The sequence below is a fragment of the Aethalodelphis obliquidens genome, unplaced genomic scaffold, assembly GCF_003676395.1.
Source record: "Aethalodelphis obliquidens isolate GAN/ISIS:26980383/991018 unplaced genomic scaffold, ASM367639v1 scaffold32, whole genome shotgun sequence".
NCBI classification, from domain to species: Eukaryota; Metazoa; Chordata; class Mammalia; order Artiodactyla; family Delphinidae; genus Aethalodelphis; species Aethalodelphis obliquidens.
In genome coordinates this window covers 3,419,035-3,445,781 of record NW_020837976.1, presented here as the reverse complement: position 1 = coordinate 3,445,781, position 26,747 = coordinate 3,419,035, and the positions used below count along the sequence as shown (strand labels likewise).

The 26,747-nt window shown below is 41.8% G+C and overlaps 1 protein-coding gene across 1 annotated transcript in view; it reads right to left on the bottom strand.

Moving 5' to 3' along the window:
• The window catches only part of LAMA3 (laminin subunit alpha 3), a 225,570-nt gene that overhangs the window by 16,054 nt on the left and 182,769 nt on the right, over positions 1-26,747 (bottom strand). The window contains exons 56-67 of the mRNA XM_027127533.1: positions 19,493-19,663; positions 17,905-18,056; positions 17,580-17,742; positions 17,020-17,153; positions 16,015-16,159; positions 13,847-13,966; positions 13,185-13,318; positions 7,456-7,573; positions 6,945-7,085; positions 4,277-4,416; positions 3,738-3,869; positions 2,762-2,915 (exon numbers count right to left, since the gene is read on the bottom strand). Of these exons, the coding sequence (XP_026983334.1) occupies positions 2,762-2,915; positions 3,738-3,869; positions 4,277-4,416; positions 6,945-7,085; positions 7,456-7,573; positions 13,185-13,318; positions 13,847-13,966; positions 16,015-16,159; positions 17,020-17,153; positions 17,580-17,742; positions 17,905-18,056; positions 19,493-19,663 (1,704 nt within the window). The remainder of the gene's footprint in view (positions 1-2,761; positions 2,916-3,737; positions 3,870-4,276; positions 4,417-6,944; positions 7,086-7,455; positions 7,574-13,184; positions 13,319-13,846; positions 13,967-16,014; positions 16,160-17,019; positions 17,154-17,579; positions 17,743-17,904; positions 18,057-19,492; positions 19,664-26,747) is intronic.

Here is a 26,747-nt window from a genome sequence, read left to right as displayed (position 1 = left end):
CTTGGTCATCATGGACACCCTCCTACCTGGCCTCTTGCACGTGCTCTGTTTCCATGTCCTACTGTTCATCTCCGGGACATATTTTGCTTCCACTCCTTCCCTTTCACTCCCAGTCCCTCTACCTGAAAGTCAGGCTGCTGACTGTCTTGCCTGGACCATTCCGGTACTTTGCCAGTTTGACGCCACGTCTGTAGAACTTTCCTAGGCCAAACCATTCCATAGGCTGCTGCCAGTTTATTCGTCTTTAAACATGGCTTAAAGCACTCCTTTCAATGGCTTCACGCTGACTACAGAAAAAATGTCAAAATTACATCAGGCCATCGGAGGCCTGTCTGATGCGGCTGCAGCATGTGACTCTGAGCTTACCTCCCCCTGAGCAAGTGACTATGAAGAGCACACTCTTCGGGATTCTGTAGCCCTGAGTTTCAATTCTGACTCTACAGTTTACTTACTGGGTGCTCTTGGGCACATTTTTCTTTTAACCTCTCTGAGACTCAATTTCCTGACGTGTAAAGTTGGCATTCTATTCTGCTCTCACGGGGGTGTGGTGGGAACTGAAAGAGAGAGAGTGAAGGCTTGTGCAGATCAGAGAGAATGCACGCAAAGCATCTATACCTGCGAGTTCCACCACACCCTGCCTCCCGGCTTTGGGCTTCTGCTCACGTAGCAACAACGTTTACTCATCTAAACTCAACCCCTGCTCCAGGCCCAGTCTATGCATCACCTCCTCCAGAGGAACCCCCCGATCTCTGTAGCAGGAAAATACCTGGCGTACCACTCCTGGAGCACGTTTTGTCCCCGTCCCTTAGGTTATTCGTGTGTATAATAACGATAACAGCTAATAGTTATGGCATGCCTACCCTGTGCCACACATTTTGTATTTATTACCTCATTGAACCCTCACAACACCGTGAGATATTACTGTTCTATATCCTCATGTACGCTGCAGGAAACAGACCCACAGGGAGGTTAGATAATCATTCCAGGTCACACACGTAGTAAGTGATAAAGCCAGGAAGTCTGACACCAAAATCCGGTACTTAACCGCAAAGCTTGGTCGCCTTGTCTCTGCATTGGGCTTTCGGAGGCAGAATTAATGTCTTATTCCACCTAATCTGGGGGCTTGCACGGAACAGGGGGAACATTAAATACAGTGTATTCACTGGGGATCCCCCATCAATAGCCCCGGCCCCACTCTCTCTGCTGAGGCCCCCAGAGACACCTGACAGTCTCCTACCAGCTTTCCACCTGGTTGAGGCACCTGTCACTCGATATGCCACAAACTCCACTCATTCTCGTTCCCTCCAAAGGCTTGTCCTTTTCATCTCTTCATAACTGGCTTCTCCATCCATCCAGATGCCTCAGAATTATATTAACTCCCACCTCTCCCTTGCCGCCCACCTTCAATTATTATATGAGTCTGGTACATTCCATCTGCTATATAGCTTTGAATCCATTCCTTCGCTCCATCTCCACCATCACTGTGCTAATTTAATCTCTCAGTAGCTCTCAGCATTACAGGGAAATAAATGAATCTATGACTTCATTCCTGAGGGGGCAGGTCTAAAGGTGTTCTTTTCCTGAGAGTAAAATGACAATCCTTTGGGATTTATGAAATATATTTCTTCTTAAAGCAAAAAAAAAAAAATTTCTTTTTATGTCCTATCTCTCCATCTCCCCAAATCATTGTGCAGCAGGAGAAATAGTGGCAGACAAGCAGCATGTGATTGATGTTAAGTGAAAAGTGGGTTGAATGGAAGTGCATTGCTCTCGAGAGGGCCTGGGCTTTGGGGTCAGGCCGCCTGGGTTTGAATTCCAACTCTGCCTTCCATCTGTGGGAGCCTGGGCAAACTGCTCGCCTTTCTAAGCCACGGCATCCTTTTCTGTGAGATGTGGCTGGTAATAGTACTTCTCCTATACGGTTACGTGCGGATTTAGTAAGAAAATCCACTTACAGAGCTCAGTGTAGTACCTGGCACATGGGAGGTGTTCAGTGTTATCCATTAATCACATTAATTGTAACCTCAGATATGGGGAGGTCACACTGTAGACCTCAGGCAGAGCAAGGACCTTTTTAAAGTTCTAACCCTGTGTTCAATGTATGACAAAGCTTCCACTCCTCCAAACAAGGAATTTCCTTTCCTTTCAGCCTCTCTTAGTTCTACACACTAGAATCACCCGGGAGCTTTACAAACTCCTTTACAAACTCCTGCTGCCTGGACCTATCCCAAGAGCATCTGACTTAATTGAGTGGAATGCAACCCAAGCACTGGGATTGTAAAAGCTCTCCAGGTGTCTCTAATGTGCGGTCAGGGTCAAGCCACACTGGTCTTGGCAAGGCCTGGGGGCGTGTGTGTATCTCGTCATAGGATGCAGGCAGAGGAGTGTCTGTGGGCAGGAGAAGGATCATGAGCCCTGTATCCCAGAGACAATCATTGTACTCGCTGGAGACACAGCAGAAGTGTCAAAAGAGCAAGACATCAGCTGCAGACATTGAGAAACCGCAGTCAAGGTTCTATTTGTTCTATGACTGCAAAAATTGTCAAACGTTCAAAATACAAAATAAAAGCTAAAACAAAAACCACTTTGACCTTTTGGTGTCATCCACCTGTTGATGACCCATTATTCCTGGAGGCACTGGGCACCACCGGATCAGGTGACCTACATCCCTCCCTCCCCAACATCTCCGGTGAGGCAGGACTCTCTTACGAGAATCATCTGGAAAGAAGCAAAACCCAGGGTAAGGTTTTTTGATACTCACCTGGTGGATATTGAAAGTCTTGGTTTTGTTAAACCTCGTAGACCCGTTAAGCAACATTAGAAAAGGTGATTCGTTTAAACTGCAGCCTCCCAGGGACACATCTCTCTTGGTGGATTTACTGGCCAAATCTAGGACTTCGGGACTCTCTGATAATCTGGAATGAGGGCAGAAACGAACGCTGACATATCAAGGAAGACACACTAGCGGAGAGGATTTGTTTCAAAACTACACGTTCTTACTGTCCTGATTTCTGGGTAAACGTTCATCTCCTCCCTGTACAGGATATCTAGAGGAAACACTAGGCTCATAGTGGATGAGAATGTGCTGTACCCACCTCTGCCTTCCCTTCAATATCCAGCACCATGCCTCGCCAGCAGAAGGCCTTGGGAAACTTTTATTGCCTTGAACAGCCAGCGTTGCAGCAAAGCCAGAATATTATAGTTCTTTGGAGTGGGAGCCACATAGAAATATGAAAATGAAATATGCAGAGAGGACAAACACAGACACTGGATGACCTAGAATGACGGTGAACAAGAGGAAACCTCAGAAGTGAGTCTGTGGAAGCATTTATCTCACTGCATTTCAGGAGGAAAATCTCACGGGTAAATCTGCTTTATCTGATGATTTTTCCTGAGCCCTGATGGCAGCTCACAAGCTCCTAACAGGCTGCCTAAGGTTCATGACCAGTCCTGGGCTCTCCCTCTGCCCAGGGGAGAGTTTTGCGCTTATCTAAAAAGGCCATAATCTGAAAGTAAATTTTAATTAAACCTTTTCCAAGGTTGTGTTCCAAGGCTGCTCCTATGAAGGTAGGATGAGCCCAGAAGCTTTCAGTTAGTTTGCTTTTAATGTGTGTATCGTGCCAAAGAGGTCATCTTGAAAGTCAGCGGGACGAGAGCGGCGTGCAGCCTGCCATGACAAGTCCCCTGGGTCACAGGCCATTCTCATCAGCTGTGCACGCACAGAAAACGGCACCCACCTCTGGATGAAAACGTTGCTGATGCAGCCCTCAAAATAACTCCCGCCCAGACGCAGGGATTGCTGGGAATTTGAAAAGCCTAGCAGCCTTTGGTTATTTTTCAGAGGCTGGTCATCAATGAGGAGCCGGAGCCTAAAAAAACAGGAGGAAAACAAAACAGGAGTGAGAACAGCTGGGGAAAACGATTCTCGCCAGGTGGGCAACGAGTGTCTGATTCAGACGCAAAATCTTCTACCTGAAATAACTCACTAAACTATTTTTTTTTTTTTAGCGGCATGCGGGATCCTCCAGGACCAGGGCACGAACCCGTGTCCCCTGCATCGGCAGGCGGACCCTCAACCACTGCACCACCAGGGAAGCCCAACTGTTGATTTTTTAAATGAGAAAATTGATATAAAACCAGGAAGAAGGCCAAGATTTACTAGTAAAATAGTGTCAATGCTAAGGCCAAATATTTCTCAGAAAAGATACTAGAAGATTCCATTAAACAAAATAAAGTAAAATTCTTAGCGCTCTGGCAGAAGAGCCATTCCACTCACCCAGAGTTGTCGCTTATTATGGACACGTAATGCAGTAAACCATCCATGTACGTCTGTGGAGATGTGAAAATTGGGCTGCTGCTGTCCCTGGTGCTCAGTTCAATGTGGCCATCTTCCAGGGTGACCTGTAGGCTGCTTGCCTAAAATCATCACAGAACATACCCATCAGTGCAGTCCATCTGCATTTAATGATTATGAATGTATTAATACTGAATATATGATCAAAACTAGGTACACAGGATGTTTTGACTTTGCTCTTTTGATCTAAAGATTATTTTTGAATATCTGGACTCCACGTTTATGAATATAAAAATCTTAAGCAAATTATTCCAACACTGATGAATCTGTCAAAAGCATTTTATGGACCTATATTCATAAACCACCTTAATCTCTCCATCAAATTTTTTTAAATAAATTGATCCAGGCATTCCTTTTTTAAATTTTTATTTATTTAATTGATTGATTGATTGATTGGCTGCATTGGGTCTTAGTTGTGGCACACGGGCTCTTTGTTGTGGCATGTGGGCTTCTCTCTTGTTGTGGCTTGTGGGTTTTTCTCTCTCTAGTTGTGACACACAGCCTCCAGGGCATGTGGGCTCTGTAGTTGTGGTGTGTGAGCTCAGTAGCTGTGGCGTGGCAGGCTTAGTTGCTCCATGGCACGTGGGATCTTAGATCCCTGACAGGGATTGAACCCGCATCCCCTGCATTGGAAGGCAGATTCTTTACCACTGGACCACCAGGGAAGTCCCTTAATTTCTCCACCAATTATACAAAACAGTTAAAATATTTCTAAATTTTCCTATTTTCACTATCATTTTGCTGAAGTTATTTTCGTCAGCATCGATGTTCTTCTGAATACGTTTTTACAACAAAGACTTGATTCATCAATTTATTTTCACAGATGATTACAACGATAGCTTCTCTTCAGTCATGCATTTTTTACTTTCAGATCCTAATTTCTAGGAGGTTCAATTTTCCAAGGTCAAACTCTGAAGATCCAAATTTTGGCAAGATGATTTGATTCTTTCTGTCAATTCTTAATTTTTAAAAATGTGTGTAGTTTTAGCAGTTGTCATTTTAATTTTGTTAATTTTTTTTCCTACCAGGTACAATTTTTGCAGTTTTCAACCAGACGTGATTTGTCAGTGAGCTTTTAGCCTAAAACAATTTTTATAGTGTGTGGTTGTAGCCATTGTCAATTTCACTTTATGTTGATTTTTTTTTTCAATTGGCAATATTCATTATAAACTGGATAAAAGAAGGCTAATTGAAATGTATTCCTTAGCTAATCCATTAAGAAGTTGAGGGCAGTGTTCCTAGGATATTTGAAGGGTTCCTGCATTGTCCAGGAGTGATCTCATCTTTTGCTAAGCCCATTCTTCCCCCTGTTTTGGACCATTTCGTATATTGGGTACTAAGTGTCCCCACTCTTGGTAGAGGAAACAAGGAGTGTGTGTCACAAGAGCTGGGTCCAAACATCCTGCTCTGATGGAAAAGCCACTCTCACAATCTGAATGTTGGCATGTGCTTTTTCAGGGGTATTCAGTTATACATCATGAATCAGTTATACATATACATATGTCCCCATATCTCTTCCCTCTTGCGTCTCCCTCCCTCCCACCCTCCCTATCCCACCCCTCTAGGTGGTCACAAAGCACCGAGCTGATCTCCCTGTGCTATGCGGCTGCTTCCCACTAGCTATCTACCTTACGTTTGGTAGTGTATATATGTCCATGCCTCCCTCTCGCTTTGTCACAGCTCCCCCTTCCCCCTCCCCATATCCTCAAGTCCATTCTCTAGTAGGTCTGTGTCTTTATTCCTGTCTTACCCCTAGGTTCTTCATGACATTTTCTTTTCTTAAATTCCATATATATGTGTTAGCATACGGTATGTGTTTTGTTTTTAAAAAAAGATCTCGAACTGCTGATGAACAAAGATAGCAAGAGAGGAGAAGCGTTCCACTACGACATAACCACAGAGGCAGCTACGTCCTTCCTTTCAACATATACTAGTTGTCCGTTGTGCTGGCAATCCTGAAGAAACAAATCCAAGAAGAACAGTGTCCTACTTCTACTTCTATTTTAAAATCCCACTCGTTCCACTAGGCGATTTCTGAGTATTAGCTGACTTTTACGCCTACATGACCACACCGGCTAAATCCTCTTAGGTTATAGAATCTCTGTGGCTTGTTGTACAGGAACAAAGAGCAGAGGACCTTACTCTCTCCCATTCACCAATGTAAATATTGTCCAACTAGCTGCTGCTGCTAAAAAAGGAATCTGAAGAGCTACCTTGTGTGGCATAACAAAGGAATAATGGGGGTACATTCTGATTTTTTTCTTAGATCTAAAAATTAAAGCTACATTATTACTTATAACAGTTCTAATTCACCTTCACTCACAAAATATACCTAAAAGAATGAAACTGAGTTCATGAATACACACAAATTCAATTCTGTGAACTATAATGTATTTTCTAAGCCTGATTTCTTTTAGGTCCTACCCCAGGATGGGCAACAGCTTCCATGTTTGAAATCCACAATAGCATTTACTGTGTGAGGATAGACAAAATGCCTAACAAATTTACCTTCAAAACCCCTCTATCGTTTTTGACATCAAACCTTGAGTCAGGTTTAAATCTTGTTCAGTATTCATACAATATTTCATACCCCTGTCTGATGATTTAATAAGATGCCACTGGGTTGAAAGGTCTGAAACCCAAAGGAGGCCTGGAAGTGGCTGGGCAACGGGAAGTCCAAATTGGTGAAGCTCAACTGTCCTCCCCTGGAGAATGAGGCAGATCGCACGAGCTGAAACGAAAACACGGAATAAATTACCGGCACTGTAATCATGTCATGGCTGAAATACAGTATCTTAACCTCTGTCACCTCACTTGAACCAATCCATGTGACCCATGGGAAGAAATAGTCTGCTTGTCTTCGTGATAATTTACCAATCATCTGTACGTTTTTGTGTGTACAGCTGGTATTCCTACTTTCCTACAAATTTAATACGCAAGCCTGAAGAGGTTTTGCAAGTACGTGGGAAGTGTAATAAATGAACCAGTTCACAGTAACACCGTGTGCTACCAGAAAACGTCAAAAGTTGGCGTGTTAACGAATGCCAAGCACGGGTTAGCTGGGGAGCATTCCTTTGCGAGGTCTGGAACTCTTCACTTACCTTCCAGTCTTCCGAGCACTTTTTTGTTACGCCCACAGTATCATTCAGTCTAACGACACCAGTGGTCTTCTTCAGGTTTTTCACGCAGCCTCGGAAAGCGGGTGTAGAAATGTTAAACCTGATGTGGGATTCGAGAAAACGGGAGAGATGGACCACAGCAGGCTTGACGGGGAACTGGAGCTGAAACACGGCACTCATTCCCTACTACTTGTCACCCACGAACAAGTACATGTTTTGCGCTTATCTCTTCTCATGGGATGTCTAGAATGCTACTTATTTTGTGATGCTAGGGAAATCTATTTCCTTTCTGTGTGATTTGCATTCTCCGCTTTAAAAGTGAACACAACAACGTTGACAGAAGAATGGCCAGCGTCCCCAAAAGGTATAGAAGATGTACAATATCTGGAATTGCTCCTCCATCCCCTCCCGGAGTCATGGTAACGCATCATGAATTAAAAGTATATTAATAACTTAATATACCATAAATATATATTCAATATTAATAACCTAATAAGTAACTTATAAGAGCCAGAAATACTGTAGAAAACTCTTTGCTCTTTTTTTCCTGTCCACGTTGAAGTCAGCCACTGTAAACGCAGAAGAAACAAACTGTTACTTTTTGGTCCTAGTCAATTATGAAAAATGCGGCTTGGTATTTAATCAGTGCCAAGCTGGAACAATGGAAAGCACTGTGTGGCCTCGTATGCTGTACCCACCACCTCCTAACTGTGCAAGCTGGGCAAGAGGTCATTGTGAGGATTAAACAAGTTAACATCCGGGAAGTGCTTGGAACCCTCCATGGCATGTGGTCATGAACATGCACTCAGGAGGTGCTGCTCTGTTGCCACGGACTCTGGAGCCAGGCTGCATGGGTTCGAGGCCTGTCCCTCCCGCCTTCTCTGTGCTTCTGTTTCCTCGTTTATACAATGTGCATGTGGTAATCTGCTTCCCAGGGTTGTCCTGAGTTTAAATGAGATATTACGCGTTAACACACTCAAGTGGTAGCCGGTACAGAGAAAGGACTCAGCGTGAGACGGCATAGTCTGTAACTATCCCCACATCAGTGCATCGTTATAACAAAGCAATTTCTAAAGCAGCTCTTCCTACGTGGCTGCTTTGACATTTCCCCTTGGATTTGACTTTGGGAGCTGACGTCACATAAAAACATTCACATACGTGAAATGACTGAAGTCCGGGCAAATATTTGTGTTTCTTAAGCAAATGATGTACTAAGAGAAACACAAAGCTGACTGCGTTATAAATCCCTAAAGCAGCTCGCTTTTCTAAACGGAAAGGGGTCTGCCTTCATTTTTATTCAACTCATTGTAAAGAGCTGAGCTACATGTAATATGCATAAAATTAAATTTCATTAAAAGGAAAAGGAAGAAATGACTCCTCACTGGCATTACAGCACGAGCTTGATTATTTTATAAAGTTGGCTTCCTGCCTCAGGAAAGGAGAAAAGTTCATTGCTGGAGCTTGTCTATTTATACGTATATTTAGATGCATTCTCTCTCGGGTTTCAGCATGTTTTAGACTCATCAGCATCTCCTGATTCCTTTTTTCTGTAAAGCATAGGTTGGAGGAAGAATAAGGTGGCAGAAGAGTAAAGGGGAAAGAAAGGCCACCGACAGATATGGAGCACCTGTTTTGTGCAAGGTACTGTTATCTGACCCTCACAATAACCTTTCGAGGGAGATATTTTCTTACCTGACATTATTAAGCACTTACCATGTGCCAGGCACTGTGCTAACTCCTTTACTCTGAATCTCACAACCACTCTCAGAGTTAGACCATCACTATGCCCACATTACAGATGTACAAGGAGGCTTGGGGAGGTTAAGGGACTTGCACGGAGTCATACAGCAGGAAGTGGGCAGCACTGGGATCTGCGTGGTCAGCGTGTCACACAAACTTGTGTGACCTGAAGCCCTTGCTCTCTACGCTTATACAGTTGTGTACCCACAGCACTGGAATGATCCTGACTCTTGCTTTAAGGAACAGTTATCTACAGCAGAGGTGTTAAGAGGAAAGATTTATTTCCACTATTTTTGGAGGTGTTCTTGTTACTCTGGCTCATCTGAGGGCCTAGAGTTCCACGTTTGCTCCAGGATTCTGGGTCTGAGCACACTTGCTAGAGGACCATGACTGCGGAGGAGTGTAGGTTGTGGTATGAATGGGTTAGTACGCTGGGGTATGTGTACACACCATGGGCCAATCGGTTCACAAAGGCTTAGCCAGGTCCAACCTGCCGTGGGCTGATCTCAGAGAGCATAAGAGCGAAATCTAATCCTAAGCTCCATGTTGGGTGTTAGTAAATGCCCAACAGATCCCTGCCTGATGTTTACTTTTTGAATCATTTTCATTTTACTGTTATATTATTATACTCTGTGATGCAATGAGGTAGGTCCGCAGGAAGTATTTCTTGTTGGTCTGAGGCCCTCTGGCATTATTAGGGAGGATTTCCTCTTCTCATGGGAAGCAGATGGGATTAACAGATTGTGACTTCTGACTGTAATCCTGAACAAGTCATTCCAAGATCTGGGTCCCCATTCCCAGAAGGTACACTACAGGGAGAGAGGAGAAAACACCACACCCACAAGCTCTCTTGTCAAAGCGACTGTATTTAGAGATGACACGAGGCTTGCTTCTCTCCACATCAGGTTCAAGCCCTGACTGTCTTCCACTAACGCCAGGGGTCGGGGCGTCTCCCTCCTTTGAAAGAACTGCTGGGTTCTCAGGAGAAATCCTCTGTGACCCACGTCAGAGGGGGTTCTCAGGACTCTGAACCGTCAAGGACAGCACCAGAGGGATGAAGCAGGGCCAGAAACAGCTGAATACTGTTCAGCGTGTTGCTTATGAGAGAGTAAAAGCTCAGGGACATCTTTCAATTGGCCTCTGTCTCCCGTATGTTCCATGTCATTGTGGTGTGCATCAATAATCGAAGTATAAACTTGCCCAGAAAATGGAAACAGTCCCTGTTTGGAAGACCTTAAAACAAATGACTAGGAAGATTCTATATGTCTATCTGTACATATATGTGTAACGATATCCACGTGTATTTCTTTAATGGACAGAGATAAAAAGTCAAAGAAAGGCTGAGTGTTGACTTAACCCAAGGTCACCCCGCTATTTGGTGGCTGAGCCGAAACTAGAACCTTTTCTTTGGATCCTCACCCACTACTTTTCTCTAGGAAACCTTGCTTGGTTGGCACCCACATTGCTGTCTGCGGACCTTCTGCTGACACCACACGGAGGCAAACCACCAACCAGTGGCTCTCGTATCGCCGCTGAGAATCCCTCACGGCTCTGGGAGCCCACCTGCCCGTCTAATCTCAATGGCCACCTGTTCCCAAGCTTTGTTCATCCTTTCTCCAGCCCGGTCTTCTCTGCAAAGGTCCAGGCCTTCTGTTCAACCCTTCTGGGCATCTCCACCTGCTGTCTCCTGGGCCTAAGACTGAACTCACTGCCCTGTTTCTCTGCTGGTGCTGGCCATCTGTCCAAGCGCTAGATCAAAGCCCAGCTGTCCCTCTTGAGTGCTCCCCGAACCCAAGCAACCATTTAGCACTGCCCTAAGTATATTGGGACTCCACTTCCTTTTCCCCATCTGTGCTGTCATTTCTGTGGTCGGGCCACCCGCCTCTCTCACCTCTGTTACACTCATCTTCCAACCTTTCTACCTGCCTCTGCCTTTCCCCTCTTAATTCAATCTCCTCCCTGCACCAGAACAAGCTACTGAAAACCCAAATCTGATCATTTCCTTTCTCTGCTGAAGCCCCCAATGGTTCCTTACTATGACTTTCAAGATCCTCTGTGGTCTGGTCCCTGCTTCCCACACCAGCCATGTGTGGCAACCCTGGCCTGCCTCATGGTGTCCTCCTGAGAGTTCACACTTTCTCCAGTTCTTATCTCCTCACATATGGTGACTTTCATATGTCAGCGTCTTTCAGGTCTAGCCAGAGACCACTTTCCTGATACCCCAACTGGGTGGATTCCCTCCCCGGGCCTTCTATCACGCTGAGCTTCCCCTCTGATGGCACTGGCCTCATTCTACTGTCTCCCTTCCGCTATACTTGAGGCTCTGCCCTGTTCGCTGTTGTCATCCCAACACCGACCACACTGCCTGACGTCACTAGACACCCAGTGAGCGCTTGTATAATGAACAAATAACTGATAGCCTCAGATGCGTGCCATGGTGCTACCTGAGGTTACTCTATTTATTACACTTAACTGAATAAAACCAAGATTATTGGCCATTCATAACTAGCTATTCACGGTTGAATTGCTATTTAACACTGATAATATTAAATACTAATATCACCTCTTTGGCTTTCAATTTCTTCATTAAAGTTCAGAGGTTACATACCACGATCTGCACGGTCCCTTCCACTTCAAGGAATCTAGGGAGTAAAGATACTCACTCCCAAACTCTATCAAAGTGCTGAACTCTCTCACCCATATTTCTGTCTTGGGGGGCAACCTCTAACAACTGTAACACAAAGATTAGCGCCTCCATCCTGAGGCTGGACAGCCGCTCAAACATGTAAGGAACTGAGAAGAACGACCGCCTTTGCACAAGGCCTCATACATCACACCCAGTGCTCTTCCAACTGACTAATAACAGCAAGAGAGTTAACTCGCCTCAGATCTTGTATAAAAGTAATCATCACCAAACGTTTTGGGAGTGCTCTTAGCTTAGTCATGAGGCTGTACCACACACATCATTGTCAGCTACCTAAAAGCCTTTTTTGTAGGATGCAAACATATTAATAAAATGTAAAAGTTATTTTTAAGTGTATCCTCAAAATGGTGTTCGTTCTTCTCATTCAGGTTAAGCTTTACTTCCATTCAAATTAATTTAATTCATTCATGTATTCATTCATCCGAGAAACAGTTAGGCCCCTAGTCCATGCTCAATAAACGTAAGGGGGCAGGTGATACAGATGTGCCTTCCATCCTAGGAGGTACTTCCTGAAGGAGTGGCCCCAGCTTTCAGTGTCCAGGGCCGCCTGTCAGGCCAGGGGCTACCTGCTCTCTCCTCTGTGTCTTCAAGGGCCCCAGGCCACAGCCCCTGTTCTTACTGGCAGCGTTGTCAACACCAAGCCTACTCCTCATGGACTCTCTCCTCCCAGGAATGACAATGGGGGGTGGCACACAATTCCCCCCCCCCCCCCCCCCCCAACCCAGCCTCTTTCAAATGGCCAGTCCGGTTATCCAGTATTCACAGCCTGTTTTACTCTGTTGGCTAACACTGTTAATACTGAAAAGTTAATTCTTTGTGTTTGCTTTTTGCTAGAATTTTAAAAAGGTAGACCCTACCACTTCCCTGGTGGCGCTGTGGTTAGGAGTCCACCTGCCAGTGCAGGGGACTTGGGTTCAAGCCAGGGAAGATCCCACATGCCACAGAGTAACTAAGCCTGTGAGCCACACTACTGAGCCCGTGAGCCACAACTACTGAGCCCACGCACCGCAGCTACTGAAGCCCGCGCACCTAGAGCCTGTGCTCTGCAGCAAGAGAAGCCACCACAATGAGAAGCCTGCACACCGCAAGAAAGAGTAGCCCCCGCTCGCCGCAACTAGAGAAAGCCCACACGCAGCAACGAAGACCCAACGCAGCCAAAAATAAATAAATAAAATCTACGTTAAAAGAAAAAAGGTAGACTAATCAGTAGCAATCATAACTCTTAAGAGAGGTGATCTGCTTCTTTAAAAGAAAAAACTCATCTTACCTTTCCCTGATTGAAATTGGAATTCCTCCCAGATAATATGTGCTGAACTCAAGTATATCACCTTCAATTTTAATGCTTTGAGAGTCCACGTTTATCCACATAAGTTTTTGGGCTTTTCCAATTTTGATCAGAATCTGAAATAAAGGAGAGATGAATCAGCAAGCAATGAGAAATGAAAGAATCCTGTTCACAGTGGTTCAGAGCCATTATGTGTTTGCCTTCCTTCAGGTTCATTTATATACATGGTATCTATACATGCGCTCTGAGCAGTAGCTCATTTGCATAAAATTATTAAAACACTTAAATAGAAATGTTTGCTTTTTTTTTTTTTTTAATTTTGTTATTTTTGGCTGTGCCACGCGGCTTGCGGGATCTTAGTTCTTTGACCAGGGATCAAAACAGTGCCCTCGGCAGTGAAAGCGCAGAGTCCTAACCACTGGACCACCAGGGAATTCCCCAAATGTTTGCATTTGAAATTAATCGTGTTTTATCTGTGCCACACAGATGTTACATATTTCATGCCCCAAATGTTCAGATTTTAAAAGGACGTGTCTCTCAGTTAATAACTATAAGTTCATCTGGTAATAGAAAAGGGTTCTGAGCACTGACTTAAAGGACTGAGAACATTTAACAATCCAAATAAACAGACTCGAAGGATATACCGAATGATCTTTCCCGTCGTTTATGATGCCTCTAATTCCTTTTTCTTTCGGTTGCTCTGAATTCAGTTTGTATCGCACCATGAGACTGCCATCTTCTATATTTAGAGATATGAAGCGATCCTAGAGCACGGAAACAATGTAGATTACCATGAGACTCGGGGAAGAGCTAGAACGCTGGAACCAGGGATGCTCTCAAATTCCAGACTGCTCTCAGCTTCAGCTGCCTCTTTAGTCCGAAGGAACAATAGTGCTGTGACATCCAACTCCGAGGACGGGTATGACGGTTAAATCTTGCAAATCATGTTACACATCATATACGGTGGTTGGCACACAGGAAGGAAACAATAAATGCTAGCTATTGTCACGGTTTTGTTTTATAACAATCTATAACCAGCATGTAAAAATGGAAACTGAAAAGCTACAGATCATTAATATCATTTGAAAATATGACTGCTACCTGTTGGAGAGAGGTAGGGTCTTCCTCAAACTCCAAACATTTTCCACCATGTGTTTTCTGACATACTCCTATGTCTCCTCTAGCTTTCACTTAAGTGTTGCTTGGGGACCCCAAATAGGGCCTCTTCCCTCCCACTACTCTCTTTGCCTTGGCAATCACAGTCACTTCTGTGGTTCCAGTTCAGGTGTGCCCATGAGCCCAAATATTTTTCTCCAGCCTAGACCTGTCTTTTCAGGGCCAGGTCTGTACATCTGATTGCCTAATTGCTATTGCTTGCATGCCTCACAGATATCTCAAATTCAGAATATCTCTAACAGAACTTATGTTCTACATGACTCCCAAGCCTGTCTCTCTGCCCTTCACCCTGTTCTCTTCTTTCTCTCTCTCTCTCGTCACTAATCACCTTGCTGAGCCAGCCACAAACCTACTAGGGGTCATAATTGCATCCCCATCACGGTGTAAGGCACATACTCGAGCCAACCATCTCCTTAGTGGAAGGGTAAGCTGAGGAATGTCTGGTATAGGACTGGAAAGTTGGCTCTTACACAGTTTCCTGATGAAACTCTCTTTGAAGTCTACTTCCAGAGTCCTTCCCTAAAAGGAAAATCAGTCCTTATCTGGATCCTAAACCTTGCTCTTAGAAGCCAGTGAGGGTTCATCACACTCATAAATAATAGAATAGCATCCTACTTAACAGCAGCACTGGAGATAATTTTCTCTTATCTGGTTACTAATGGCATTTCATAAGTTTTCTTCTACTATAAGTAGTATTTCTGGTTCTTAGTCTCCCAGAACTTCGAAATGTAATACAAAGAGACCTTGTTCTGGAAAACAACTGCCTTGCTCTGAAGATGCTGTGTGACTGCTCAGCTCTCTGCATTCTTCAGGCAGTCAGGACCTCCCCAAACCATCAGAACTGGTTCAGCCTTGGAATCTCCTGAGGGGTCCAGACCAACCCCAGAGAGGAGAGTTGGACCAGGTCTGTGTCCCTACCCTGCAGACAGAAGGGTCTGGTAAAATCCCAAGCTCCACATCAATCCTACATTCTCAGGTGGGAGATCCCTCGGGCTGATCCACGTTTCTCCACAAATACTACCTACGCAGCAGCTACAGAAGCACTCTGCTCTCAGGAGAGGTTAAGTTCAGCACCATCTACCAGCAGATGGCGCTGACGATCACTCATCGATGGTCACTTTTGGCCCTTTCTGAACTGGGAGACTTAAGTATGGCCTCTAGGAACCTCAGCTGCTTGAAAACAGAGAAGCTTCCTAGACCTGGCAAGTCAAGGGTCAGACAGAGACAAAATCCCATACAGCCTGGAAACAGTCCGACCAAGAATCAAACAGCAGGAGGTCAAACAGTCTAGCTTTCAGAGACCCCAGGAGGTCTTAACGTTTTTTTAGGCAGAAAATAAGTAGATTACTAGGCAGACAGTAGTTTTCAAAGAATAAAACTGACAACACAAAAGAATGGGAAAGGGGCAATTTCTCCCACATTTTGGTGGCATCTTCTCAAGTTACGGATTACTTGCCTTACTAAAACACACACTCGCACAGGCAAAGAAAGTAGAATTGGGCCAAGGGGAAGAATGCAGCTAACATTTGCACATTGTTTTTCAGATCCGTTGGTTGTTTGTAATAACCCAGTTACCCCCAAATTGCTCAAATGAATGGACATATTTGGTAGTATCTGGATGCTTGTTATAGATTACCTGGTTTTCTGCAAAGAACAGCAAACCTCTATCCACGGTGGTCTGAATTGTCTGTACAAAGGTTGGGAAGGGAGCATTTGGTTGAGTTGGAACTCGAGCATAGCCTGTACCTTCAAAATAATTTTTGTCTGATTCTTCCTTTCTCCTGTGAACACCAATCATCGTAAGTTAGAACACAGCAGCAAAGGACTGCCAGGAAAGTGTTCTTATTAATACGAGAGGAAAAAGGGAGCAAAGCCCATGCAATCGAGTTGTCATGATTTTGTTAAAGAAGAGGAAACATCTTTTTTAAAAAAATTTTTGTTGGAGTATAGTTGCTTTATAATGTTGTGTTAGTTTCTACTGTACAGCAAAGTGAATCAGCTATACATATACATATATTCCCTCTTTTTTGGATTTTCTTCCCATTTAGGTCACCACAGCCCGCTATTTCTCCTGGATGTGCCCTTACACTCTATGATGATCAAACCCTAGCTCAACCCTAGAGATACTATTCAGGATTCCCTTTTGAAAATGTCTACTTAGGAAGATGTGGCCCCGCAGCTGAAGACCTTGCAATATAAGAAATTATTAACTTGAAATATAATTTTGTTCTGAGCAGTAAATACTCAGTCTGTCTCGTATTAGAATCTTCCAAATCTTTTAAACTATAGGGTAGGTCAGGCGCTCAAGGCAGCACCTTTCAAATAGGTTCATATGGCGAAGTCACGGCGTACTTTAGGGACCACGACTGTTTTTTTGAAGTTTACAGTAAATAAACAGTCTGTACCTAAATCAGGTACCAACGAAGGCTGAATACCTTGTGGTAGGAGGCACCCAAAATTGAGGAAAGATTTATTTTTTCAAAATCGAGAAAATTCTATAATCTAATATTTTATGCAAATAAGGAAAAGACTTTTTCTTATTTAATTTATATTCCTTAAATAACAATTACACATATTTTATGTAATATAACTGCAAGCTACCGAAATCACAAAGAGACACCAGCTTATAGGTTTTATTTACCTTCTACAAGGCTCCACTTTTGTCGTGTTGAGATTGAAAGTCTTTTTGAAGTTGTACAAGCTCAGAACATTTTCATTGAGGTCATCTAATTCAATACAACCTTTGTATGGAGGGAATCTCAGTCTACTAGGAAGCTAAAAAAAACAAAACCAAAAAATCTTCCACTAATTGAACAAAGGACAATGAACAGGCTGACCAGGAAACAGTATGACTCTATCACTTTTAACCATCAACGTAACATAGCGGGTAAGCATGGGGACCCTAGAGCCAGATACTCTGGCTTTGCTATTTTCTAGCTGTGTGATCTTGGGCAGGTTATTCAACCTCTCTGTTTCAGTTTCCTCATCTGTGAAATAGGAAAGATAGTGATGCTTGTTTAAATTAATATACTTAAGCCTAGATCACTGCACATAAAAGAACTCAATGAGTGTTAGCCATTGTCACTGGATATCCTGTAAGAATACACAGTTAAATCCATTTTGTATATAACCGACTAAAACATCATTATGCCAAATGAAATTTCAAATATTTTCATTCCGTGAAAAAACATTCACACTTACTCTGAAATCAGATGGGTAACCTCCAACGTAAAATACAACATTTTCAGGGTCCAAATCGAGGAGCGTGTTGCTATCCCCACTATCCATGTCATGGAATTGAGGTGCTTCTGGCTTACCGGATGTGGCTTTTCGGGTGTAATTAAGCCTTGCAAACTGATAAATTCTGTTTAAAAATAAATTAGATAATAAAGTTACATAAAAATTTATGAGAAGATGAAAGAAATCAAAGCCAAAATACTAAAAATGGGGTTCAGCAATGCATACAATGAAAGTTTGGCGAGTGTAGGTCAGATTAACAAAGAGCAGTAATCAATCAGACTCGCACCTCTGGAATTTCACCCGGTCCATAACTGCCTCCTGAGTTTCGCTCCTGGTCAAGGTCTGGCCTACTTGGAGTTCAGCCTCGCGTTCTCCCAGGTTGTAGACGCTCGTGAGCTGGCCATCTACGACTGCCATGCCTATGTAGTCCCTGGAGGCCTGGAGACAAAAAGGCCACCTCAGAGCACTTCACATACTGAATTCTCTCAACTTCCCATCCCAAGAGAGCGCATTTCTAATAACTAACAGCTTTCATTCAGTTCACCCTGGGCAGACAGAATGCATGAGGCGCACCCTGGTATAAGACAATACAGACAGCACAGTTCATTGACAATGTCTGCACTGTTTTTGCTCTCGTTATCATGAGGGCACTCATTTATGCACTCCTCCATTCTCTCAATCTGCAAATATTTGCCAAGCACCTGACGTAAAGATGAACCATATACGGGTTCAGGCCTCCATGCGATTTTGTTCTGGTAAAGGAGATAAACCATTTACGTTATTCCAGCCCCATACAAGGTCCCCTCAACACTCTGGGCATGCCTGTTCACCCTGTGTTATCACGGTCAGCGACGTATGTACCTTACTTCCCTGTTAGAATGTGAGCACCTTAGGTAAAAACAAATTTTTGAAAACTGTGGTAAAATATATAACAACATGAAATTTACCATTTTAACCTGTTTTAAGGGTACATTAAGTACATTCAGGAAACAAATTTTTGTTTATCATAAATACAGGGTATGGTACCTAGTAGGTATATGGTATACATTTGCTGAGGGAGCAGTCATGGGCATTTTGCCGTAATACAAAGCAAAAAGTCATGTCATAAGAAAGTTACAAATAAAGTCCCAATACCTTGAAGCATGAACGGGTGACCAGTAATAGTGCTGATTTTAGGAATCCTTAAATACAAAGCCCACAGTGACAGCCAACCATTTCCTAATTTCCCAGAATTTCTGAGAACCGTGTTTCAGGAATTTCTTTTCCAATCATGTAGAATAACCTAGTCAGTGATTACCTTTTCCTCTGACACTTAGGTAGAAGAGATGTATTTTAAGAGGAGGGATTAAAAGCTAAAATAAACTATTTGAAATGCCTGTAACAGTGGTGGTTTAAAGAATTTAGAATTATAGAGATGGGGCAACTGTATTTCTTACTAATGAGGCAGGAGAGGCTGCATTTCACTCTAGGCCTCATCCACAGATGGTCACCACCCCAGACACGTGGAAGGGTCTGCGGCTGGGCTCCCTGAGAAGAGGACAGAGTCCAGCGCTATGAGGAAGAACTACTCTGATCTCCATGAAGCCTTGGTACTGCAGCCCTGGTTGTAAGGGGAGGGATACTGATCTTCAACCCCAGGTGTGGACGTGCTCACGTGTACACACATGTGTGCCTACATGCCGGGCCCATCAGGCCAGGCCTCTCGATCCCCCAGCCAAGGACAATCGGTAATTGACGGGAGATTCCCCCTGTGGAGCCACCAGAGGCGACGGCATTTCCTCCTGCTGTGTCGTTGGCAGTGACACAGTCGTGTCACGCATCTCAAAAACCATATTCTGTTTTAAGAACAAGAGGAACGTCAAAGCAATACTTACATCTTTATTTCCGAGGTACATCACAAACATATTCTCGGTCCCCCCACTTTCTGTTGATTCAGGTCTTTGGAGAAACAAAGAAAGAGAAGTGTATCCTTTCAAATCCTCCAGGTCATGTGGCAGCCGCACTTCCACTCCAGATTTACCGTTGAACCTCATGGGGATGGCGACCTGCGAGGGACAAGATCCAGGGTGTTAGCTGTTCCAGATGAGGAAGGTGAGGGTGCTCAAGGTGGTGGCTTGTGACTGCGTAGCTGCTCCCAAGTTGCTATGATAGGGAGCAAAGGAGTGTGGGTGCCTCCTAGGCCTGGAGGTTACACTCAGCTGCATGCGGAATAAAGCATTTGTGTTCTTCCTGCCTCAGGCGAGGGGCTTTGGGAAGCGCGGTTAGTCCTCTGTGGCAGCAACAGTAATCATCATAATAAATTATTACTATTATTGTCACTATGATGGCTATAATATTAATTTGTATTAACCCTATTGTTAAAACATTTCTATCATAATAATATAATATATTAATATACAGAATAATATGGGCTTTAGATAATATATTATAATATAGGGTATTATATTTATAGGTTTATAATACATACTAATAGGGTTAATATAATATTAATATCATAATCCTATTAATATTATTATATATTATAGTATAATATAAAACTACATTATATGCAAAATATTAATAGGGTTATGATATTAATATTATATTAGCCTTACTAATAGGTATTATAGCCCTATTAATATATAAGATGAATATTATATAACTATAATAATAATTATTATTATTCCAAGCCTAGAAGGTTTTTGTGCAAATGAGCTAACATATATGGAAGCACTTAGCATGATACCTGGCATACAGTAGATGTACAATACATCAAAAATATCTTTTTTAAAAAAGAACTCTTTAAGGAATCTTTTGCCATTAACATATTACCTGTTATATCTGCATTTATTACAGGCATTCAGTCCTTAAAAATATGTGCATCACAGTTCTCTAGAATATGTGTCTTAAACTCAGGGTGAAGGACTATTTTTTCCCTCTACTCTTCTCTGGATCAATACTTTTATAAAATATATGAGAAATTAAATTACTAAAAAATGAAATAAAGGAGGTATGCAAAATACACATCCACTGATCCAACGCTTGGATGTTGAAGCAATTCAAATTATTGAAAGTTTCTAAACATTTACTCTTAATTTTGTACTTATATATAACGGAGCAGTAATAAAAGTTCTCTGACTAGCTCTGGTCTTTGGACCCCCTTGGGTAGCTCTGCATTAAAAACACAGAAAATAAATATTCTCTAACGATCTAAAGAATAACTCTAGGAATGATACTTACACCAACTCTACATTTTATCTCCCAAGCATTTAAGTATTTATGGAGGACCTTGTATATGCAAGGCATCAGGCAGGGAGGCTTAGTGATGCATGACCTGTAGTCTCTCCAAGGTGTCCATGATCGATGGAACTCCCCTCCCCTACACTCACAGGCTCATTTTATGCCCTTCTCTTCTACTAGCCCTCTACCCTCCATATACCCCACACATCCTGAGTCTATCCATGTCCTTCTGCTTTTTGTCACCTGGAAAACTCCTACTCATTAAAAAATTTTTTTAATTAAGAAAACATTTTATGGACAAGCCTCTTAGATAGCCTCATCCACCAGAGGGCAGACAGCAGAAGCAAGAAGAACTACAATCCTGCAGCCTGTGGAGCAAAAACCACATTCACAGAAAGATAGACAAGATGAAAAGGCAGAGGGCTATGTACCAGATGAAGGAACAAGATAAAACCCCAGAAAAACAACTAAATGAAGTGGAGATAGGCAACCTTCCAGAAAAAGAATTCAGAATAATGAGAGTGAAGATGATCCAGGACCTCGGAAAAACAATGCAGGCAAAGATCGAGAAGATGCAAGAAATGTTTAACAAAGACCTGGAAGAATTAAAGAATAAATGCCTAGAATAATTAAAGAAGAAACAAACAGAGATGAACAATACAATCACTGAAATGAAAAATACACTAGAAGGAATCAATAGCAGAATAACTGAGGCAGAAGAACGGATAAGTGACCTGGAAGGCAGAATGGTGAAATTCACTGCCACAGAACAGAATAAAGAAAAAAGAATGAAAAGAAATGAAGACAGCCTAAGAGACTTCTGGGACAACATTAAAGGCAACAACATTTGCATTATAGGGGTCCCAGAAGGAGAAGAGAGAGAGAAAGGACCCGAGAAAATATTTGAAGAGAGTATAATTGAAAACTTCCCTATCATGGGCAAGGAAATAGCCACCCAAGTCCAGGAAGCTCAGAGAGTCCCATGCAGAATAAACCCAAGGAGAAACACACCGAGACACATAGTAATCAAACTGACAAAAATTAAAGACAAAGAAAAATTATTGAAAGCAACAAGGGAAGAACAACAAATAACATACAAGGGAACTTGCATAAGGTTAACAGCTGATTTCTCAGCAGAAACTCTACAAGCCAGAAGGGAGTGGCATGGTATATTTAAAGTGATGAAAGGGAAGAACCTACAACCAAGATTACTCTACCTGGCAAGGATCTCATTCAGATTTGACAGAGAAATCAAAAGCTTTACAGACAAGCAAAAGCTAAGAGAATTCAGCACCACCAAACCAGCTCTACAACAAAGGCTAAAGGAACTTCTCTAAGTGGGAAACACAAGAGAAGAAAAGGACCTACAAAAACAAACCCATAACAATTAAGAAAATGGTAATAGGAACATACATATCAATAATTACCTTAAACGTGAATCGATTAAATGCTCCAACCAAAAGACACAGGCTCACTGAATGGATACAAAGACAAGACCCATATATATGCTGTCTACAAGAGACCCACTTCAGACCTAGGGACACATACAGACTGAAAATGAGGGGATGGAAAAAGATATTCCATGCAAATGGAAATCAAAAGAAAGCTGGAGTAGCAGTACTCATATCAGATAAAATAGACCTTAAAATAAAGAATGTTATAAGAGACAAGGAAGGACACTACATAATGATCAAGGAATCAATCCAAGAAGAAGATATAACAATTATGAATATATACACACCCAACATAGGAGCACCTCAATACATAAGGCAACTGCTAAGAGCTCTAAAAGAGGAAATCGACAGTAACAGAATAATAGTGGGGGACTTTAACATCTCATTACACCAATGGACAGATCATCCAAACAGAAAATTAATAAGGAAACACAAGCTTTAAATGACACAACAGACCAGATAGATTTAATTGATATTTATAGGACATTCCATCCAAAAACAGCAGATTACACTTTCTTCTCAAGTGCGCATGGAACATTCTCCAGGATAGTTCACATCTTGGGTCACAAATCAAGCCTCAGTAAATTTAAGAAAATTGAAATCATATCAAGCATCTTTTCTGACCACAACACTATGAGATTAGAAATCAATTACAGGGAAAAATATGTAAAAAGTACAAACACATGGAGGCTAAACAATACATTACTAAATAACCAAGAGATCACTGAGGAAATCAAAGAGGGAATCAAAAAATACCTAGAGACAAATTACAATGAAAACACAATGATCCAAAGCCTATGGGATGCAGCAGAAGCAGTTCTAAGAGGGAAGTTTATAGCAATACAAGCCTACCTCAAGAAACAAGAAAAATCTCAAATAAACAATCTAACCTTACACCTAAAGGAACTAGGGAAAGAAGAACAAACAAAACCTAAAGTTAGTAGAAGGAGGGAAATCATAAAGACCAGAGCAGAAATAAATGAAATAGAAACAAAGAAAACAATAGCAAAGATCAATAAAACTAAAAGCTGGTTCTTTGAGAAGATAAACAAAATTGATAAACCATGAGCCAGACTCATCAAGAAAAAGAGGGAGAGGACTCAAATCAATAAAATTAGAAATGAAAAAGGAGAAGTTACAGCAGAAATACAAAGCATCCTAAGAGACTACTACAAGCAATTCTATGCCAATAAAATGGACAACCTAGAAGAAATGGACAAATTCTTAGAAAGGTATAACCTTCAAGACTGAACCAGGAAGAAGTAGAAAATATGAACAGGCCAATCATAAGCACTGAAATTGAAACTGTCTTTAAATATCTTCCAACAAACAAAAGTCCAGGAATAGATGGCTTCACAGGTGAATTCTATCAAACATATAGAGAAGAGATAACAACCATCCTTCTCAAACTCTTCCAAAAAATTGCAGAGGAAGGAACACTCCCAAACTCAATCTATGAGGCCACCATCACCCTGATACCAAAACCAGACAAAGACACTACAAAAAAAGAAAATTACAGACCAATAGCACTCATGAACATAGATGCAAAAATCCTCAACAAAATACCAGCAAACAGAATCCAGCAACACATTAAAAGGATCATACACCATGATCAAGTGGGATTTATCCCAGGGATGCAAGGATTCTTCAGTATATGCAAATCAATCAATGTGATACACCATATTAACAAATAAAAACCATATGATCATCTCAATAGATGCAGAAAAGCTTTTGACAAAATTCAACACCCATTTATGATAAAAACTCTCCAGGAAGTGGGCGGGCACAAAGGGAACCTACCTCAACATAATAAAGGCCATATATGACAAACCCACAGCAAACATCATTCTCAATGGTGAAAAACTGAAAGCATTTCCTCTAAGATCAGGAGCAAGATAAGGATGTCCACTCTGACCACTATTATTCAACATAGTTTTGGAAGTCCTAGCCACGGCAATCAGAGAAGAAAAAGAAATAAAAGGAATACAAATTGGAAAAGAAGAAGTAAAACTGTCACTGTTTGCAGGTGACATGATACTATACATAGAGAATCATAAAGATACCACCAGAAAACTACTAGAGCTAATCAATGAATCTGGTAAAGTTGCAGGATACAAAATTAATGCACAGAAATCTCTTGCATTCCTATACACTAATGATGAAAAATCTGAAAGAGAAATTAAGGAAACACTCCCATTTACCATTGCAACAAAAAGAATAAAATACCTAGGAATAAACCTACCTAAGGAGACAAAAGACCTGTATGCAGAAAACTATAAGACACTGATGAAAGAAATTAAAGATGATACCAACAGATGGAGAGATATACCATATTCTTGGATTGGAAGAATAAATATTGTGAAAATGACTATACTACCCAAAGCAATCTACAGATTCAATGCAATCCCTATCAAATTACCAATGGCATTTTTTACAGAACTAGAACAAAAAAATCTTAAAATTTGTATGCAGACACAAAAGACCCCAAATAACCAAAGCAGTCTTGAGGGAAAAAAATGGAGCTGGAGGACTCAGACTCCCTGACTTCAGACTATACTACAAACCTACTGTAATCAAGACAGTACGGTACTGGCACAAAAACAGAAATGTAGATCAATGGAACAGGATAGAAATCCCAGAGATAAACCCACGCACCTATGGTCAACTAATCTATGACAAAGGAGGCAAGGATATACAATGGAGAAAAGACAATCTCTTAAATAAGTGGTGCTGGGAAAATTGGACAGCTACATGTAAAAGAATTAGAACACTCCCTAACACCATACACAAAAATAAACTCAAAATGGATTAGAGACCTAAATATAAGACCGGACACTATAAAACTCTTGGAGGAAAACACAGGAAGGACACCCTTTGACATAAATCACAGCAAGATCTTTTTTGATCTACTTCCTAGAGTAATGGAAATAAAAACAAAAATAAACAAATGGGACCTAATGAAACGTAAAAGCTTTTGCACAGCAAAGGAAACCATAAACAAGACATAAAGACAACCCTCAGAATGGGAGAAAATATTTGTAAATGAATCAATGGACAAATGATTAATCTCTAAAATATATAAACAGCCCATGCAGCTCAATATTACAAAATCAAACAACCCAATCAAAAAATGGGCAGAAGACCTAAATAGACATTTCTCCAAAGAAGCCATACAGATGGCCAAGAAGCACTTGAAAAGTTGCTCAACATCACTAATTATTAGAGAAATGCAAATCAAAACTACAATGAGGTATCACCTCACACCAGTTAGAATGGGCATCATCAGAAAATCTGCAAACAACAAATGCTGGAGAGGGTGTGGAGAAATGGGAACACTCTTGTGCTGTTGGTGGGAATGTAAATTGATACAGCCACTATGGAGAACAGTATGGAGGTTCCTTAAAAAACTAAAAATAGAATTACCGTATGACCCAGCAATCCCACTACTGGGCATATACCCAGAGAAAACCATAATTCAAAAAGACACATGCACCCCAATGTTCACTGCAGCACTATTTACAATAGCCAGGTCATGGAAGCAACCTAAATGCCCATCGACAGACGAATGGATAAAGAAGTTGTGGTACATATATACAATGGAATATTACTCAGCCATAAAAAGGAACGAAATTGGGTTATTTGTAGAGATGTGGCTGGATCTAGAAACTGTCATACAGAGTGAAGTAAGTCAGAAAGAGAAAAACAAATATCGTATATTAATGCATAGATGTGGAACCTAGAAAAATGGTACAGATGAACCAGTTTGCAGGGCAGAAATCGAAACACAGATATAGAGAACAAACGTATGGACACCAAGGGGAGAAAGCGGTGGTGGGGTGTGATGAATTGGGAGATTAGGATTGACATATATACACTAATATATATTAAATTGATAACTAATAAGAACCTGCTGTATAAAAAAATAAATAAATTTCAAAAAAAAAACATTTTATGAACACAAAAAAAGAGACTATACCTGCATATGCACGACCTTCTTAAGAAATTAAGCATTACTGCTATGACTGAATCCCATCATGTATCCCACCCTGTTCCCAGTCTGCTCTCCCTTCTCAGAGGTCACCACTATGCTGGATTTGGACTCCCATGCCCTGCTTCTCATGTGTGTTTTAATATTTTTACTAAATATTGTTTATCTATAAACTGTAACTAGTCTTATTTTCGTAAGTGACAGAGCAGAGATCAGAACAAGGCCGTCTGCCTCGGTTAACCAGTTCTAAGCCACTGTGCTATTTATACACTTCAGATTATGTTCAGTAAATCAGTGAATGAACACAGAAGGGCAAAAGCTAGAAACATGCTTTTTCATTTGCTTTTTATAAGATGCGTATGGGTATGAAGAGGGTAGTTTCTGCCACACTGTGCCTTAGGCTCTTTGTTTTTCTGCTAAAAATTTTGTGTTGGGAGTCATTCTCTTTCCTAAAAGAAAAGGCGGCTT